This window comes from Argiope bruennichi, chromosome 6 (assembly GCF_947563725.1).
Source record: "Argiope bruennichi chromosome 6, qqArgBrue1.1, whole genome shotgun sequence".
NCBI classification, from domain to species: Eukaryota; Metazoa; Arthropoda; class Arachnida; order Araneae; family Araneidae; genus Argiope; species Argiope bruennichi.
Window position 1 is genome coordinate 5,295,031 of NC_079156.1, and position 14,767 is coordinate 5,309,797.

At 25.7% G+C, this 14,767-nt stretch overlaps 1 protein-coding gene across 7 annotated transcripts in view; it reads right to left on the reverse strand.

The window, feature by feature from the left end:
* Window positions 1-14,767, reverse strand: part of LOC129971269 (MYND-type zinc finger-containing chromatin reader ZMYND8-like) — a 74,924-nt gene that overhangs the window by 10,221 nt on the left and 49,936 nt on the right. For 6 of the 7 annotated variants that reach the window (XM_056084883.1, XM_056084882.1, XM_056084879.1 and 3 more), the window contains 5 exons: window positions 13,629-13,802; window positions 11,041-11,220; window positions 6,315-6,396; window positions 2,845-3,182; window positions 689-902 (listed from right to left, as the gene is read on the reverse strand). In XM_056084883.1, coding sequence (XP_055940858.1) covers window positions 689-902; window positions 2,845-3,182; window positions 6,315-6,396; window positions 11,041-11,220; window positions 13,629-13,802 — 988 coding nt within the window. Of the gene's footprint in view, window positions 1-688; window positions 903-2,844; window positions 3,183-5,833; window positions 6,116-6,314; window positions 6,397-11,040; window positions 11,221-13,628; window positions 13,803-14,767 lie in introns of those variants that run through there. The other variant, XM_056084884.1, reaches the window with a different exon arrangement.

Consider the following 14,767-nt stretch of genomic DNA (forward strand, 5'->3'; position numbering starts at 1 on the left):
TGGTAGAAGAATATTCACATCAGGTTTCAAAATACCAAGTTATTAACTCATTCCAGTGTTTGTTGGAGGATGCATTCAACCCTGTTAGAATCATCATTTATTATTTGATCTTGCTCACACAAAAGCCGACGTTTTTTTTTTTTTTTTTTTTTTTTTAATGTTTCAAAGATTACACATGAAATGAAATTTTCAACTGAACCATAGCATTACTTTAACTTATTTTAGACAAACTTTTAAATCTATTAAAAATTTCAATTTTGTCTTTAAAATTTGAATAAGTTTTTTTTTTTTTTTTTAAATCCATTTTGACATTATAATTTATATGCAGATGGCAGCTGTTTATGAATCTTCAACAGAAGATGAAGACCATTTCAAACAATTAAACTGCTCTAGTTCATTCAAAAGAATGTGAAATTCCATGAACATCTTTTGCTAACATTCATAGTCAGTTTATTATGCACTTCAAAACTGATAGCACTAAGCGATGGAACTTTGGATACTCTTGTGTATATTGAATTCGTTAGTTCAGGATTAGAAGATTTTGAAAACACAAAGTGAATGATAACATTAACTGCAATTAAATTAAGCAGCATCTGTTACACTATGATGCTTGAATTTAATTTAATTAGCTTAGAGATATATGCAAAAAACTAAAAACGTATTAAGACATTTTTTTAAAAGTATTTACCAATGATTGCTTCAACTTTCCTTGCAGGTAAAGCAGCCCGCGTCAGTTTTGTCACATTGGATTTGTTACCAAATGCTGAACAAGAAGCCAGTAATTTGATATCAGGGAAAATAACATCAATGAGACAGCGAGTCAGCTTTTTAGCACTTTGACCATAAATTAAACACTTGTTCAGATACTTTGCCGAAACTTCAACTCCACGTCCAATGTTAACCTAAGAAGAAATTTAAACCAATAATTTTTTAATAATAATTATAGTAAAAAACAGCATTTTCTGTTCATTTTAAAGAAAATAATAAGAAATTAATTAAGAAATACCTTTTTTCACAATTCTAATCCCGGAAATACAGAAAAGAATGTTAAAGTAATAACTCTTTAAAAAAACTTAATTGCCATTTATTAGAATTGGCTTAATCTTTGTGCTTGTAATGTTAGCTTAGGTATTACAAACGTAAAGTAAACTAAATAATTCTTTAGATTGGCAATTCTTTTTTGAAAAAGTTTCAATTTTTTACAGTTTTGTAAGTGACTATCTTTGCCAACCAGCTGTTTATCAATCTAGTGAATGCTAACTAATTTTGATGAAATACAATTTACATAACAAAAGAATGTAATATTTTAAATTAAACAAAACTGAGAATTCAAATTAGTCTATCTTGCAAATTGGCAAAATTGACTTTGCTGAAGTTTCATTTTATATATCTTAAAATTGTAAAACAGTGAGACGGACAACCATTTATGAAAAATCTAGAGATAATAAGCCTTTATTTGAATTTTAAAAAATTAATTGGCACACTAGATATGAATAGGGTGTGGAGACTATGAAGAGTGTTGAAAGACAACCAACAGTAGATGTCATATCTAGGAAACTCTGAGCTTTAAAAAAAAACACAAATTGACAAAATTGGTTGAGGTTGATTTTTAATTTTCTTGATTTTAATTATACAGATTGCGATAAAGAAATATTTCATTTATTTTAAAATTTTAGAGGAGGGAAGAAAAAAAAACTATTTTGATTAAAAAAATTGGCGATTTCTTTTTTAGAATGTTAAAAAAATGTCTCCCCCCCATCCCCTTAAAAAAAGATGACTGCTAACATATTTTTAAAATAAAATTTCATTTTATCTTTTAGTTAGAAGGGGATGAAGTCATTTAAAAATGTCTTTCCTATAATCAAATGAATTTGTCTAATTAGTATAGAAAATCATGCACTTCTGTATGCTGTTCAAAACTGTTAGCAGTAAAAAATTCATCATAAATATTAATTTTATATAACCCCTTTTTACTTTTTAAGGATTCTAACTGCCACTGGAGTTTGTTTCTACTGAATTTAATGACTGGAATTGAGAGCAATGAAATTTATTGAAAAACATATTAGAAAATATACAAACCGATTTAATTTATACAGTGCCTCTATCAATCTCTTAACACAATATTAAAAATGATAGTCACAGCAATCTAATTTTTGACAATATGTAGGAAAGTTAATAGTTAAAGAGCTCAGCATCCTTTCATTAATAAATAATTATTAGTATGGAATACAGTAATGTGTGTAGTTAATCCTTCATTAATCCATTGAGAAAAAACGATGCACATAATTTTTCATGTTAAGAAAAAATCAAAACATGCTTGTTTCAATAATTAAGTGAAAGATAGAGCAACTAAAAAATAGTTGAAATATTTTTCTGTTAGACTATTCCCAAATTCTTATTTATTCCTTGTTATATTTTTCCATGTATTAATAGAAACTTTTGTGTGTGTTTTTTTAATTGGGGCTATTAGTATAACTAATTCACAATCAAACTGCTAATAACAATAACTGTCTGTTATTTACAGAAATAATTTTTGAATTCAAAAAGCAAATGCCTGTTATAACGATTGTAATGACCATAGTTATTTTATTTTCAGGAAAGGGGGAAATAAAAGAAGTTAAATTATAATTACAATAAATAGAAATTTAACTGGAGAAAGTGTGATAAGTTTGCTTAATTTTCTATGGCAGTAGTAAATTATTTTCAAAGAACAATATTTTGGGATGGAATTTTATAACTAAAAAGGTACAGTAATTTTAATAATCATTGTTTCTTAATAAGGAATCCAACAATGGTGAAACATTCATGAAAATGATGAAAGAGAAGCAGCAGAAAAAAACTAACTAGTTCATTATCTGTGTCATCAATATCTGACCAATTTAAATCCTCTTCTGCAGAAGAATCTTCCATTTTGTTATTTGTCACTTGTTCAATATCAGGCGAATAGCATTCCGATGCATCTTTAGGATGAGTGAACTGAATATTGTCATCTGGAAGTGCTGTATCTAAACCTTCAAAGCTTATCCCTGGTGGAGATGGAAAATAAATTTCTTCGAGATTAGTTTCTTCTTTCTTTGATTCATTCTTTTCATTCACAGCCAAGTCTTCTGAAGTTTTTGGTTTTAGTATAGAAACAGAATTATTTCCTTTCTTTTCAGTGGTATTTTGAGATTCTGTTGATTCTATAAGAAATAAAGCTCTTTAATATGAATCACATATTCTTTGAATTCAATATGAATGGAATTTCACATACATTTAAGTTTCCTTTCAAAAATACATCATTAGCAAACTGTCAAAGAAATTTAATACTACCAAATATCTTACTTAATAAATTATCGGTCGGAAATTAATATGCTTGCAATTTTTTGAAAATTAGTGAAGGTAATTATTTTTAATTAAAAAACAAAATTAAAAGGATCCAAATTATTAACAAAAAGAATTTCAAAATTGTAAATGCATAACTTATTATTTGAAAAATGTATTTCAAACATTATTTCATGAAACTAATACTTACCTTTTTTTTTAAGATTACATAATTTAGTGAAAAAAAATATGTATATACATAAAATGTGAAAAAAAATATATGACAAACTTCTCCACCTCTTTAAAAAATGTTGAATAAAAATTTAAAGAAATTTTCAATAACACACACACACACACAAAAAAAAAGTTGAATACCAAAAATATTGTAATTCTCATGTAAATTTATGTGTAATACTTTATAAGAAACTAATTCCAAATAAATTTTTTGCAAAAAAAAAAAAAAAAAAAGTAATCAGTGAATTATTTTAATTACAATTACAGTATATGGAGGTATAGACCACATGATTAAGAGTCACATTAATAGTATTTTACAACCAATCAAATATATTTTTAGTTCCTTTACAGTAATCCCAAGATACATACAAAACTATCGGTCCACTTTATAGATCAAATTTTATATCCGAAAAAGCCATGTAGGAAAAAAAAAGAACAGAAAATTTTTAAATAAATTAACTATAATGCTAATAAACAAATTATAATATTTAGCATAAATTTCCAAACATAATAGCTACATAAAAAATGCACAAAATTTATAGTAATATTTTATTTCAAGTAGAATACAAGAGACAGACTAATAAATCATAATTCTTCAATATTTGGTTGAATAAAATAAACTTTCTGGACAAATTTACAAACAAGAAGATGTTAAGCGCAGATTGAGAATAAATTATTATTGACAGTAATGAATGTTTACCATTGTTATTTACTTATTGTACTTTTGATAATTTTAAGGTGGGAAATTTAAATCAAATTTTTATTTACAAGCCAGAAGTTCAAATTAAGAATGTTGAAACACTTATAAAGAAAAAGATGCTAGTTTTCTCTATCCATAAATTATGGAGGAAATCTTTAGTCTTCCCTCCCACCCCCACATGCCCATTTTAACATTTCCTACACTAAAAGTACCTTTATGGAAATTACGCATAGTTGGGGTGGGTGGAGTGAAGAGTTTTATATGAACAACATAATTCCTGAATTATTTTGAGAACTTAAAATCATATTTTTATGCACAATTTTTGTTAAGTCTTTTTCTGAATATATAATATATGTACTGTTTTCCTCACATTAAAAAAAAAAATAGCACCATAGTAAAAAAAAATAAAAAAAAATTGCAAAGACAGACCATATGCACCATAGAAAAATGCAAAGACAGACAAATTAAGCTTTGAAAGCTATAAATGTTTTTAATGAAATAATAATGCAGTAAAAATAAAATACAAAATTCAACAAAATAATTTATTTTTTACACAGTTTTTTTTAAATAAGTTTACAAACATGCAATGTTACTATTTAATATTAACATTAATATCAGAAATGCATTCAATTACATAATGATATTATTTATGGACTATTGTTAATGATATTAACAATAACATCTGATAATGCATGCTATGCAGAAAACTAATTTCGCATATACTCAGTATATAAAATATGTTTCCAATCCAAATTAATAAAAAAAAAAGCAGAAAACTAATACCTTATATACTCAAAATATCTAATATGATTTCACTTCAAAAGAAAGAAAATATAAAAAATGTCAAAATATATATTCCAGTTGCTTCCATTATTTACAGTCTACATTATTATTAAAAAAAAAAAAAACTGTTGAAATTACCATGTTTTACAGAAAAAAAGATAATATTTAACTTCTATTTTTATTTGAATCGATTTATTATTAATGAAAAGTAAGCAAATGGAAATGCCTAAAGTGTAGATATATCACACATGAATGTTAATTCATCTCAATACAAAAAGAAGAGAGAGAGAGAGAAAAGAATAATCTGTGATAAAAATAACCAGTTACAAATGGTTAAAAAGTTTCATGAAGGTTTCACTTCCTTACAAAAAGCTAAATAAAGAAATAATACAAATTTATACAAATGTAGAACATTAAAATTTTACTCCATTTAACTATAACAGAATGATCTTGAAATGATGCTATCATTAGCAGTTCAGTGTTTCAGATGATAAAATATTTAATATGTTAAAAAGTAAATTCGTTGTACATTTAATCTGATATAAATTATATTCTTGCATAATAATAACAAAATTTTTTTTTAAAAATTGAAAAATTATGTACTATAAAATAGATACTGAATCCCACAGAATGAATTATAATATAAGGGTAATATGGGATATGAATATTAAACCAACATGAAATTTTGCTTCAGGAAATTCATTATCTTGAATAAAGAGAATTTTTAAAAAATACAGGAAAAAATTTAAATACTGAATCACAAAATACACATTTTTAAAATGAGCAGGATTATTTTAATGTAAAAATAAAAAATATCCCAATGAATACAATGTTATTTTAAAAAAATTATGTAGTGGATATAAACAATACTGCATGGAGGAAAAAAACACAAATCGTTATTTTACAAGAAATAATTTATTATATCACATATTTGGATTAGATATCTTTTTAATTTTGCACACAATATTTTTTTTATAAGAATTGAAAATATTAACTGGTATAATATTCATAAAATTCGTATAAATATAAGAACCGCCAATCATCAATATCATAGGATTCTTGGCCTTAGTTGTTGCAGCAGACTTGCATTAACACCTACAATTGGTGAAAAATATAGTTTGAAAGGTTTAACAAAAAAAGTAATTTTTTAATGCTTAGAAAGATTACATATAAATGCTTAAAATCACTGTGTAAATGTGAGTAAGTGTATTCTTATTTATTATAGATAATATATATTATAATAAAGATTAGTAAAATTAATTATATTAAGTATGTATATGAATTTCGGAATTACCTGAATTATCCAATTTTGTTGGCACCAATTTGGGTTGTAAGGGTCCAGGAGAATTGTCTGAATTAGCTGGTGCTAGGACAAGCTATGAGGGGAAAAAAAAAAAAAAAAAAAGATATAAAATTATAACAATGTTTGATTTACAAAAACTAAAAATCTTTTAGCACTTGAAATTTAATTTCCAATAAAGACGCATTTCAACTCACTGTAATTTCCCTCTTATCTAATATCTTTCAAACATATATTTCACATAACAAAATTTTCTTCAAAAGATCATTCCACGAGGTTATCTTGTTAAGAGCTACTTTCGTTTAGTATGAAATTTTTGGACCATAGCCATTTATATATCTAAACTAGTAAGTAAAATTAATCAACTAGTGCCAAACACTGATCTGATTTTGGCCAATTTTTGCTTCATACGAAAGTTTATGATTTTCAGATTAATAATTGCCTGCTCTTCTCCAATATCCATTTCCAAGAGAAATTAAAAAAAAAAAAAAAAAAAAAAATATTTCACTGCAAAATGTCTATGGCAAAAACTTGCAAAAGAATATACTCGGCCATAACTACGGGAGTAATTTATAAAACTTTTATTTCATAAGAAAGCTAACAAACCCCAGATACATAATCATTTATTGTCAACTTACTTCCTCTCTATTTTGAAAGATGGTACAAATTAAGACCTTCATAAAGCCCTAAATCTAAATAACTGGATCAATTTTGCAAATTAATTTTGATACTGAAATTCTAAATACAACACTTTTACTTATTTTATTATAATTATATTTTTATTATTCTTTTGTGTTATAATTGACATAACTAAATTAACTTTGTTAACAACCAGATGCTTTCAGCAATCATATTAATGAAATTAATATAATACTATCAACATATTTCAGTAAAATACATCTTATCAAAACAAAAGAACTTTAAATTATTGCATACAATAACAATAGAGCACTTTGATTGGTTAGGCTCGGCTTGCAAATAATTGCCACAAAAATTGATGACATCTGTATAGTTATAGAAGTTGAGGTATTATCTAAATTTTATATCACAATATCTTTCAAAAATGGAGATAAAGGTTAAAATAATCCTCGATAAATATCTAGGATTATATTTTACATGAAATAAAAACTGGTAAAATTGGTATACTAAATATGTTATTTCGTATTTGTGACTAGGGATTTCTGAAAAAGCTTTTCCCGAAGAAAGAAAGAACAATGAAATAATGTTTTAGAGATTTAAGATAATGGATGCTGGTAGAGAGGAAATGGCAATTAATAATGCATTTAGGTAAGTGCCATTAAATTTCATATGAAATAAAAAATTGGTGAAATTATCACAGTGGCTGGTAATCTGATTAGGAAGTTCTGCCAATTATTTTAAATATATAAATGGTGGACAATCAGCTGGCCATTGGAGGTGGTTAATATAGTGTTAACATAATCTAGCAATTGCTACTCACACTCCTTAGAGCAGCCAAGTTTGGTTGCATATTCAACTTCATTGAAATCCATTTCTTTGGCAAGAAATGAAGAAGAATTATTAGCAAGAATAAAAATTAGCAAAAAGTATATAATACAAAAACAGTAACATAAATCCAATTAAAATTATCTATTCTTTCTATGTATAAAAAACATGATGTTTTTGTTAGTCTGTGTATTTTCTGCAGGCGGTTCAAGGTCACATTTTCTACAAGTTGATTTCACATTCTCAAGGTTCACATTTCTCACAAGTTGATTTCCAGGTAATAGGTCTCCTGGTAAAGAAGACAGTTTTACAAATAGCTCTGATGAATGCTGAATGAATACTAGATCCGTGATCCTTGACAATGATGACGAATTTGGAGTCTTTGGTGACAAATTCTAAGATACTAGAAAAAACAGGAATTTTGCTGATAATTCCATTATGATGCAAATTCTGGTGCTTCTAGAAATTTCTATGCCCTGCTTTGGAAACTATAAAATGCCAGATGACAGAGATGCAACATCTGTTTTGAGTAAGCTGATGAGCTGTGTGGTCAAGCCCAGTCAAAATGTGAAAGAGTAGTTGAGTTCTCTTTAAAAGGCTTGCTTACATGACAATGACAGAAAAAGAATAAATCAATAAATGGAGAAAAAAGAAAATTATGATTCCCCTATTATAGTTGAATACTTTTACAATTAGGATTTTGAACATTCTTTATCTCTTTAAATATGGAATTTTTTAATATCTTTAATAAACATGAAAGTATAACGAATTTATCAACAGCAAAATAGACTTTCACTTTTCTCACAAGAGTTTGTTTTGATTGTTACTACTAATATATCATTCTGTATGTTTTTTTTTCTCCCCTCCCCCAAGGTTGACGAAGTTGAATATGAAACTTTCAAGATATCAAGTCTGGTCTTATTCATTCATGTTGCATAGGTTTTTCATATGTAAGTAGGCTATCAGGACCTGTTTTAATAATTTTTTTAAAAAAAATTAAGCTTTAATTTCAGAATTAAGAATGACAAAATTTTTCAAATTAGTCCATTTTTAAATGTTGCTGCTCTTTCCTATGATGTAACTGCATGTATATAAATATACTCACATTATTAGGATAATACATGGAACAATGAACAGAAAGGTATAAGACTTCTAAAATATTGCATCAATCAAAATTTAAAGAACATTTTACTGAAGAAGCCATTAAAATTCAGTTATACAATATATTTAAAAAAATTTCCCTCATTTAGATTTTTTAAAAATCTAATTTAGAAAATAGATAAAAATGCAAATGTGGAAACACAGAGTTGTCACTCAAATCTGGGGGGGGAAAAAATCTCTGTGTTTTCCCTGATATATATCCAAGATATAAAGAAATGCACAAATAGCACTTATGTGCTAGTTATAATGCAATATGATTTTAAGGAATGGAAAAAAAAAGGAAAAGAAGCAACATTATTAAAAAAAAGTAAATATTTCACATAAAGAAAAAAAAAAATTCTCTTTATTTATTATCAAGAATTTAGCACAACAAAAATTTATATATTAAAGGGTGATATATTACCTTGGGTAAAATAAAACAAATAATTTTTGTTATCATGAAAAATTATTTAATGATTACAAAACAAAAAACATTACAAAGCAAGATTACTTTTTTTATTTATCCATTTTTGACAGTTTATGTATATCAGCTCAATTTCTGCAGATTTTTCAGCCATCAGTTTTATGGAGCTAATCCATAACAAATAAGATACAACATTTTTGTACAGCCCAACACATATTTTTTAGCTATTACATTTTCAGTGAATATATGTGAAAATATTTCTGATGTATCATTGAATGCAGTACAGGATGAATGTGACACAATGCCATAAAAGCTCAGTTTTAAATTATTGTTTTAGAACTAAAAGGTATTAAATCGTCTTATTTTTGGAATCAGATTTGTCGTTTTTGAACTTGATGTGTCACGTTTCCATTTATTCATTTCAGATACATCTCCAAGAAGTATTACGACTTTTTTGGACTGAGACGTAGTTTGAAATATTTTCCTTTTTTGACATGACATGTAAGTGCCTGGTTTCTCATCTTACTTAAGATTATTATCTTCTTACAAAGCAAATAGTATGCAACAAATGGATTTTGCTGAAATTCTTGAACCCTTTCAGCAAAATCAGGATTTATTTATTTTTTATCCATCTAATTTGTATTAAATATAGATTTTGAATAACTCATTGTTTTTAAAAATATTGTCTAATCTACTTCGAATAAGCTCACAGTTTGACAAATAGTAAATCATTTAATACATTCAAGTATGAGAGGTATAACAACACTGCGTTGCTTTTACAAATTGAATGTTGCTATTCCCATTAGCATTCAATTCTTTCATGCATTTATGCATGTTCATTAGTTGCAAAATTGCTATGACATTTGTTTTTGGAAGTTATGACTACAATCTTTAAAGATCAGCATTTTTTTAGGTAGGGGAAAAAAAAAAAAGCCTAAGAAATTTAAAATTCCTTATGTTTTCCCAGTTTTTATGAATATTTTCAAATCTCCTTGTATTTTTCCTGTTATTTTGAAATTCCCTGCATTTTCCCTGTTTTTTTAGTTGATTTTGAAATTCCCTGTATTTTCCCAGTTCTCTCAATGGTGTGGCAACCCTGGAACATTGATATCATGCATTTATTTATTTAACACAATTCATGTAAATTATGACATTTCACATAATAAAACTAAGTTTCAAAATAAGTTTATAACTGATTAAAAATGAATGCCTATAATTCTGGATCTGGCAGGGATTTTATTTCCTTTCTTAACTATGAACAACCACTCACATTTATAAATACATCCAAACGCAAATTATTTTGTGTTATTATTTATATATAATCATGGATGAAAATCACTTGTAAACTATAAGGCAAATTGTAATTCCATGTATTTTAAGTACTTTCATTAGTATGTGTTAAAATATTGAAGCTATATTTAATGTGAATTCTTTAAATATTATTTCAAATTTAGCCCCTTTCCTTTAAATCAATAACTTTTATCCCCTTCAGTTTATCATTACAAAATCGCTTAGTTTAGTTTTAGTTATTGGCAACAAATAAATGCATATATATGCATAAAACAAATAAATGTATATGCTAATCAAGAATTTTACATGCCTCGATGAAGATTTCCAACAACACACACACATAAATTATCAATCACTCAAAACTAAGGATATGCTGTAAAATACTATATAATAAAAACACACCTGAACAGTAGGTGTTGTAGAGGAAGAACTGGATGGCACTAACTGCACTGGAGCTTTGGAGGCAATTATTTTTGGCAATGAGTTTTGTTGGACTACTGTTTCCTTTTGATTGACAGCAGACTTTAATGCATCAGTTTGAGATACTACATTTAAGAGAAACACTTTCTTGTTTTCTTTACCCTATAATAGCAAATTTTTTTTGAAAGGATGATAAATAAAAAGCAACTTTAATTTTTCATAAAATGAAATAAGAAAGAACTTTTTAAACAATTTACTAATAAAGAGAAAAATAAAGGCATTTGTTTAAAATAAAAGCTCTTCTTTATGTACCAAAAAATGTTTTTAAAAATTATATTAAATTGATAGAACTCGCACAGCATTACCAAAGACATCAGGAATATTAGCAAAATCAAAACTAAATAATCTAAAATAAATCTATGAAAAAAGTAATAATAATAACAATGCTTTTATAAATTTATTTTTTGATGTGATAATGACATCCTTGAATAAAGCACAAGCAGCAAAAAGTGAAATAATTAAAATTGAAGACAATTTTTTTAAAAAGACAAACAACAAAATAAAAAATAGCAAATGACACTATTAAAATTTTAATTGCTAATAAAAGTTTTCAAATTTTTTGATTTCACAGTCTGATTCTTCACTAAATCAATAAAAATGTAAAATTTCTCCTACAGTTCCAAATTTATGCTGTGGATTAACAAAGAAAATTTTTTGGACTTATCAAGTAAGCAATTACTTAAAAGTAAAGATAAAATATATTTTGATGATTCCTGTTTCAAATTAGAGAAAAAAATCTGAATGATAATGGGACCAGAAAGCTGGCTTTTAATTCAAATTCATAAGATGTTTTGGAAAAGATGAGTAATTTTTAAAAATCTTACAAATTCAGTAAATAATATTAGGTTTGCAAAACAAACTTCTATAAAATGAAAATTGCTTGTTTTCTTTGAAGATGCATAGTTTTTTTTGCCACAATCATTAGAAAATAAAATATGCATATATCTGCAAAAAATTGTGTGGTATAACAAATTGTAAACCTAATTCCATATTCATAAGTGCAATTAGAGTTGTGTGGGTTATTGTGCGCACACAAACTTACACAAATATCTTTTCTTTTTAATATAAGAAAAGATATTTTCTGACTTATTGTTTCTGATTTATTATAAACATTATGAAATCTAGAATCAATTTTTTTTCAGCAAAACAAAAAATTTAAAAATCAAAATTTTCTAATTTTTTAAAAAAATCAAAATTTTATCAAATTAATCAAACTCCTAATAAATAACAAAATATTAAAAGATTGTATTATTAATGCGACCATATAAGATTACAATATTTCAGAATTCTAGTGGATCAGGAAATAAAATGAATATCAATTACAAAATTCCATTCTAAAAGTTTTTGTGATCTTTCTTTCATAATAATTTTCGGTTTTAAAACTAATGTATTTCAAAATTGATCATGCTCATAATTTATTGCCCCCGATAAAGAAGCATGAAGAAATTTAAATATATGCCTATAAATTTGAAAATAAAGTTTCATATAAGAGGGAAATTTACAAACTACACAAGAATATAATTTTCTCTTCTACTTAGCATTTTTTAAAAATAGATTATTTCTGCTAGAGAATCAGTACTCATTTTATCCTATCCTTAATTTAGGGAAAATTCTTGAGGTTAAAAAATAATGGAACAGTAAAATTCTATTCAAATTTTATAAACCTGAGCACAAGAATAAATAGTATATACACTTATTAATTATTGCACTACTATGAATTATTATATGTTAAACATAAAAAATTTTTTTTTAAAAATTAACGAATATTGAAAAAATTTCATAATAAATATGATAATGTTGACATAAATTTGCTTCAAACAAAACATACCATTAAGTCATGTTAAATTCAGGAAGTATTGTTACACACACAACATTTATATAAGGCATCAAATTATCAAAGATGAAATGCATTTTTCTCATAAGAAATAACATGTAAAATTTGTTTCTTAAAGAAATTCCAATACTACTTTCTTTGATAAAAGGTAATAATATTATTCTTTGATTTAACTATTTATGTTTTAATAAGAGTTCCAATTATTTTATTATGTGCTTTCAGAGTATTTTCATTTTCAATGCTTATTTGTACACTTTTTATGCATTTTAATTCTCTTTAAAAATTGTTCTGACAATTTTTGTCAATTATATGAAATATCTGAAGATCAATAGGGTGGCATATGTAATTACTAATTTTTTTTAGCATTAATAAAGGATTTTTTCTGAACTATTACGTAAGTTAAAAATTATTAAGTATAAGATAATAAGAAAATGTATCTAATTAAATTAAAATTATATATTCAAACTTTATGAGTGAGAGTTTGAAATAAGCATTAAATAACTGAATTTATAACAAAAGAGGGAAACTTTTACATTGCAAAAAAGGAATATATTTTAACTTGTATAATTTATTAGTATTAAAATTTCACAGTTTTAAATTCCTCATTGACACAATCCTGAGCAGAAAAATTAGAATAAGAATATAAAGTTAAAAAATCAACAATTAAAAAACTTACATCATTTGGAGAAGGCGATTTATTTTTGCACTCAGATACTTCAACAGGGTTTACCCTTTTTAATTGAGTGCAAAAAGATTTATGTTCATTAAAATGGCGTTTCTGGCATGCAACAGAACAATAACTAGTATTCCAACAACAAGCATAGCGTGATTCCTGAAAACAATGTGCACACTGGAAAAAAAAAAAAAAATGAAAAGCAAGGCAAAATTAAAAACAAATCTTTACTACATATTACTGGAAATGCATAAAAATTTAAGTAGTCTGAGTAATTCAAGTAGTCTATTTTTATAATTTCCAAAATAATTCAGATTTTTCTTCCTTTTTTTTATTTCATGAAAAGCAAGTATTATAGAGAATGGTAAATATTTCTTTTTCTGCATTTTTTTAAAAAAATATATAAATAAAAAAAAAGCACAATGGAATGATATATTTAATTTAACTTAGCTACACTTATGCATACTTAAGTCTGAAAGCTTACCTCATGAACTTTTTCAATGTATAAGGATTATCAAAACTGATATTTTATGCATTAAAAATGGAACATTTTATAATCGTTATAGCTTCCTGTTTTTAAAATAAGCAAAATGTTTTAAATTACTTATCAGAGTGCAGTCAAATTTTATACAATGATAACTACATAACTTTTTGCAGCATTCTGTGTTTCTTGTAAGTCCAGAGCATAATTTCAAATCGAACAATTCAAGATTCAGCTATAATAGCCTAAAATAACTGAATATTAATTCATGTACAACAGAATATATTAGTGTATCTTGGGATCTTAACTAAAGTGTATATCCAGGATCTAGAATTCTTCATAGGAGAGAAATATTTTAAATGAAACTAAAGCTCAGAGAATTTTTATTCCATTTCTATTTCTAATTTGCAGAAAGTTTAATTTTTGATAACTGTTGTCATAAAGTGTCATGTAAAAATCAACATTGAAAAGGAAACTAGAATAGTTGTATCCAATTCTATAATTTCTGTAGAGATCAACACTCAACTATCAAGCTGATTATTACACAAATAAAAATGTGTTCAATTCCTATGTTATCTGAAATAAACTTTATTTATTTATTAGCTAATCTTTACAAAATCTACTGACTACAATTCTATGCATAGAATTTTAAACAGGATGC